At 36.0% G+C, this 6,471-nt stretch overlaps 1 protein-coding gene across 1 annotated transcript in view; it reads right to left on the reverse strand.

Annotated features, from left to right (window-relative positions):
* The window catches only part of STXBP3 (syntaxin binding protein 3), a gene marked incomplete at its 3' end in the record, with an annotated part of 56,908 nt that overhangs the window by 38,591 nt on the left and 11,846 nt on the right, over positions 1 to 6,471 (reverse strand). Inside the window, exons 2-3 of the mRNA XM_019628808.1 lie at positions 4,842 to 4,891; positions 3,641 to 3,722 (exon numbers count right to left, since the gene is read on the reverse strand). Of these exons, the coding sequence (XP_019484353.1) occupies positions 3,641 to 3,722; positions 4,842 to 4,891 (132 nt within the window). The remainder of the gene's footprint in view (positions 1 to 3,640; positions 3,723 to 4,841; positions 4,892 to 6,471) is intronic.

Here is a 6,471-nt window from a genome sequence, read left to right on the forward strand (position 1 = left end):
GGAAGAGCGCAATGATGGTGCCAACTTGGGCCAGTGAAGCAACGTCCTCCACAACTAGACTGAAGAGCAAAACAACAGCAACTTGTCTGTTTCCTTTCCCCCAATTCCCCAGCGCTGTTCCCCTCTCCCAATTCCCCAAAATCTTTAAAAAAAAAAATAAAAATACTGGCTACCTTATCTTTGTTCATTGTTTTTCCTAAAGGCAAAAGGAAAAGGAAATGCATTTAAAACTGTAATGCCAAAGACTAGGTGAAAACACGAAGTGAACATGACAGCAGAATGACAAAGTCCAGCACGGCATCAGCAATGCTGACGGTATACTTACACAATTATCTTAAATCACAGAGAAACTATTAATAAACCTGGTAATAAAATGCAAGAGGAACTAATTTGTCTGGAAAACAGAAAATAATCTATGAATAACCAAGTTTTTCAGGAAATAAAACCTAGCATGATTAAGGAAATTATGTAAATCATAACTAAGGAAATAAGAGTACTAATTTTCAGTACTAACAGATAATCTCAATAGGGATCTGGAAAAAGTTCCTGTTCTTTTCTATATCTACTCTTTATCTGAATCCATGGCTTCCATGACCACCTATGTGCTGGACCCTAAATCCAGATCTCTAATTCAAGCTCCCTTTTCTGAGATTTGTATCTTTCTCCAACTGCTTACAGGATACCTCAACTTGCACTTAAAATCCACTGTGTTGTAAACCTAAACTATTTTTTTCCCTCCAAAACTGTTCCTCCTCTTTCCCTTTATCAATAAACAGTATCACCCACTACCTAGTCTCCTAGACCTGAGTCCTGGTCTAGGAAGACTCTCCCCCAGAGAAATTTCCTCCTAAATTTCTCTCATATTCTCATCCATCTTCTCCCCTCTACCTCCTTTGCCACAGTTCAGCTTCTCTCTTGGACCAACAGAGTAGCTAAACCAGTCTCTTTGCTTCCCACTCCAATTTATACCCCAAGTGCACACCCTCTTTTGACCTGAGTTATTTTTTTCTCTCTCTTTTTTTTTTTNAGGGCAGTGTCACTGGCCCTCATATGTGGGATCTGGACCGGGGCCCTCTGGCGTCCCATGCCAGTTCTTAACCTTAATGTGCCACTCGGCCGGCCCTAAAATTTCCTATTTCTTAATTTATAACTGTTTTCAGTTAGTGCTTTTGGAAATTTACCAAGTTTTTGGTATCATACTAAAGAATGACATGTTTCAGTAGAGGGTATATTTAATTAGGATTACTAACACTCATTGTAAGAATTGTGATTGGGAGGTTTGAAATTCTTAAGAAATATTAGTTAAGGTGCTTATATATGTTTGCTAGGAAGATTATAATGTTTTACGAGAATTATGGCAAAAGCCTGAAGTATTAAACCATAATTTAAGCCTAAAGCACTGGCAGGAAAAAATGATGCATTTTCTCAGGCAGAGCTCAGAAACTGAAATATAATGCTACTTTCTTTCTAAGTTTTCTTTATTCCTGTATACCTCAAACAAGCTGAAAAGCAAAGACATTTTGCTTGTTTTTATCGGATTTGTGTCTTTCTGTTAAGAAATGAATGTTCACAAGGTTTCCGGTTCGACTCCTGCATGATATAGTGGGCTACATGCCCCACCCCACCCCCCGCAACTAAGACTGAACTCAGCACCTTGAGCTGAGTAGCTGCAAACTGCTGATGGGCAGCCAGATGGTGACTGGGCTTGGAGCTGAGCTAGCTCTAGCTGCATCCTACACAACTAAGATTGAAGGACAACTTAGCTGTTCCCCTTCCCCAATAAAATCTTAAAAAAAAAAAAAAAAGAAAGAAAGAAAAGAAATGAATGCTCATGGAGCTTATGATGGAAGAGGCTGAAGAGTTCCCTGGGCAGAACCTATCTCCTTAGTCTTTAAAACCTTAGAGACTGCACTGTTCTATATGGTAGAAACAGTCATATATGGCTACTGAGCACTTAAAACGTGGCCAGGCTGACTGGGATATCCTGCAAGTACAAAATACACACCAGATGTCATTGACTTCGTACAAAAAAAGGAATGTGAAATATCATTTTTTTCTATTGATTACATGTTCAAATGATAATTTTGAATATATTAGGTTAAACAAAATACAGTATTAAAACTAATTTCAGGCCAAGTGGCCAAGTGGCACGTTGGTTAGGAGTTGGCTTGGGACGCCAGCAGGGCTCCAGTTCGGATCCCACATGAGGGCCAGTGATGCTGCGCCCTCTACAGCTAAGATGGTGAACAACAGCTCGACCTGGAGCTGGGCTGCCGTGAGTCANGACAGCAACTTGTCTGTTCCCCTTCTCCCAATTCCCCAGCACTGTTCCCATCCCCCCAATTCCCCAATAAAAATCTTTAAAAAAAAAATTATTTTACATGTAAATATCAAAAAGTAAATATCACTTAAAAACTTTTTAAAGATAATCCTCTCATTGTACACATTGCTCCAGCTTTCTTGAAATGCTGGGTGTACTTTTGAACCTCACAAGTTAGGAGTGATAAAAGGTACATATACTACATTAGGATCCAAAATACAAAAGAATTATATTTGACTATCAGTTTCCTCATTACTAATGGGATATTTAATATCTGTCTTTAAAGAGTTGTTATGAAGATCAAATTTAAAAAAATGTTAAAGAATGATGAGTTAAGAATGATAACATGATTATAAATGGTATAAGATATTGGTATTTTCCCCAAGAAGCAGGAGATTAAAATCTCATTAATTCAATCCTGCCTAGTAGAAGATAACTTGTAGCAGCATGATTTTTTCATAATCCCATATTAAAGGTGATTTAAACTTATAATTCACTGCCTCATTTCTAAGTAATAAAGAGACATTTACAAAGTCAATATTATACACTTGTAAATATGTATAAAAGTTGACTTTATGACATAAATCTTACTATCCATTTATACATGTAAATCATGAACGTTAATTAAAACACTAACATAAACCTTGTGCATCAACATACAAAACTGTAACAAGTATGTAAAAGTAAAATATTGGGTTGTCGGAAGTTATGACGCATTTTTGCAATGAAAAACATAGGAAAAAATACGTCATGACTTTTCTGACAACCCAATATTTGGAGAACAAACTCAACAAGGCAGCTGAAGTACCATATTTCCCCATGTATAAGACGCACCGTCTCGAAAAATTTGGTGTCTAAAAACTGGGTGCGTCTTACACAGTGGTTGTAGATTTTTTTACTTGAATTTCCTGCAAGTGATGAGGAGTTGTATGAATTTTATGATGAATAAAACTTGAGTTCAATAACTTTATGTAATACATTTTGTTTTTCAAATTTTGGGCCCCAAAATTAACATGCGTCTTATACATGGGAGCATCTTATACATGGGGAAATATGGGTAATCTTGGTTTGGGGCACTTAATTATATGTTTCAGCTGAGGGGAAAAAAAAACCAAACAAACCTGAGTTACAGAGGTGATTCTGAAGAGTCACAAAGAAAAGAATGTCGAGTGTAATTATTATGGCTAGAGTTATATAAAAAAAAAAAAAACCAAACATACTCCCTTCAGAAACACAATTACTAACTAAAATTTATTAATACTTCAAACTTTCCCAATCACAATAAAAAAAGTTTTCATGATGAGTATTGGTAACACTTACCAGTTATACCCTCTGCTAGAAGATCTGTCATTTTGCAACACGATGCCAAAAGCTTAGTGGTAAATTCATCTAAAAGCATTATCTTAAAATGAATATAAATTAAGAAATAGTATAAGCATTTGATTGCTAAGAATTCACAAAAGACAGAATTTAACCCATTAAACCTACTAAATTTATAAACCTTTTATACCATAAAATTAAAACATTGGGACAATAGGCAAAATCATCTCATCCTTTAACTTGCATGAGCTAGAGATTTATTTTCTCAATATACATACATAGAGTATTATTATACATAAGTGAGCAAATAGAAATATTTCCCTTCTGAAGCAGAGTACCGTTCACTGTAAATGTATGTTGTTTAACATCAAATTTTCTTAAAATTACAAAGTGTCACTTGTAAAATAATAAGTGCTCTAGGTACTGTTTTAAGCTTTTTACATGGATTAATTCATTTAATATTTACAACTACCTCCATTTTATAGACAACGAAATGGAGACACAGAGAGGTCAAGTAATTTACCCAAGAAAGGTAGGATTTGAACATAAGCAGTATGGTTCCAGATTCTATAATGTTATAGAAGTATGAGGTATGATAAAAAAATATGGTGAATGTTTAAGTTTAAAAAAATTATTACAGTAAAAGACAGATTGCCATTAATCCCCCTCAAAATACTCCCCCTTGCTTCAAACACACTTATCCCATCGTTCTTGCCACTTTCTGAAGCAGCTCTGGAAGTCCTCTTTTGTGAGTGTCTTTAGTTGCGCTGTTGTGGCGGCCTCAATGGCCTGAAATCGATTCAAAACATTTTCTTTTCATTGTCATTTCGACTTTGGGGAAGAGCCAGAAGTCGCATGGTCCAGATCTGGTGAATAGGTGGATGAATGACACACTGTAATGTTTTTATTTGACAGAAACTGCTGTACCAGAAACGATGTGTGACATGGAGCGTTGTCATGATGGAGGATGAAGTAAAGACACTCATGAAAGAGGACTTCCAGAACTGCTTCAGAAAATGGCAAGAATGATGGGATAAGTGTGTTTGAAGCAAGAGGGAGTATTTGAGGGGGATTAATGGCAATGTGTCTTTTACTGTAATAATTTTTTAAAATTTTAAACATTCACTGTATTTTTTATCACACCTCGTATAATAAGGATAATTAAAGTCCTCAATATAAGGGCAAAATATGCAAACTCTACCTTCCATTCGTCGTCTTTCTTGCAGTCATCAAACACTGTTGATTTTATCTCTGAAAAAACAAAAAGGTTTAGGAATCTTAATCAATAGTTAGAAATATAGTAATAGGGTAACCGCTCAAAAGGCCCAAGATGGCTGGAGAAGTATCCAATTTGAAATTATTCTAAGGTACATAAAAAGCACACACATTTGTAACACTCTATGTAAAAATCTAGTTCTCTTTATTATCTAACCTACATGGTACATTTAAACTGTAATATGCTATTATTATTTTATTATTATTATTATTATTTTAGCTGAGTCGCCCTGCCTGTTGGCAGCTCAGCGGCAGCTCAGCTCGGGCTGGGAATTGAACAGCTATTGTTCAGAGCTCACACTCTTGAGCGAGCTCTTAACCAACTGAGCCACTTGGCAGGCCTTTAAACTGTACTATACTTTTAAACTTTTGAGAGTAAGAGTATAATAAAAAGAGGCTAAATATTTAAGTACATAAACATATCTGGAAAATATTTCTGAAAGTATTATCTGATTTGTTTTTCCCTATTCTACTTAAATCCCAAGTAAAAATGATAAAAACAAAACCCACAGGAAAATCCCTAACTAGCCAATTGCTAAATTACATCTGACAATCAAAACTAGCTAACTTTTCTTCCTGATTTACTACATTATAATTTTCAACAATATATATTACAGGGCTGGCTGCGTGGCTCAGTTGGTTAAGAGTTGGCTTAAGAGCAGAAGCTCTGAGCAACGGGGCCACCAGTTTGATTCCCACATGGGCCAGTGACACTGCGCCCAAGCTGAGCTGTCGCTGACCTGTCAACAGGTGGCAGGATGGCTCAGCTCGTGTAACAACAAGATTGCCTGTTCGAGGGTGATCTATGCCCACCCACAACTAACAATGAACTTGGCACCTTGAGCTGAGCTGCTGCCCAGATGGCTCAGTAGATAGGGTGTGTGCTCTTAACAAGGCTGCCGGGTTCAACTCCCACATGGGATGGTGGCTATGTCCACCTACAACTAAGACTGAACACAGCACCTTGAGCTTAGAGGCCACGAGCTGCTGACGGGAAGCCAGATGGCGACTGGTGCCCTTCACAACGAAGATCAAAGAACAACAACTTGGTTGGTCCCCTTCCCCAATTCCCCAATAAAATCTTTAAAAAGAAATATATATATATATATGTTACAGCGCTAGGATACAAATATACAACACTCATTCTTGATTTGCAATTAGTAATTATTAATATGTTCCTTGCAAAGATTTTCAAAACTAAATATATTTTTTAAGTTAGTTCACTGATTTGCAAAAACTTTTTTCTGTATTAAATAAAAAAAAATACACATAGGTAAATCACAAAAATAGCTATTCTACTTTATAATAAGACAATTTCCCACATATACAAGTTATTCATTTTCAGTTAATTTTGAAAACTGTCATACTGTGTATATGTAATAAATAAATAGAATTAAATGTAAATTATAATAACTGTCTTTAATTCTGGGTAATGAGATGTTTATGTAATTCATTTAAAATTTCCTATTTCTTTTTTTTTTAAAGATTTTTTTTTTTAATTGGGGAATTGGGGGATGGGAACAGTGCTGGGGAATTGGGGGAAGGGGAACAGACAA

This window comes from Hipposideros armiger, unplaced genomic scaffold, assembly GCF_001890085.2.
Source record: "Hipposideros armiger isolate ML-2016 unplaced genomic scaffold, ASM189008v1 scaffold_808, whole genome shotgun sequence".
In the NCBI taxonomy this organism is placed as follows: Eukaryota; Metazoa; Chordata; class Mammalia; order Chiroptera; family Hipposideridae; genus Hipposideros; species Hipposideros armiger.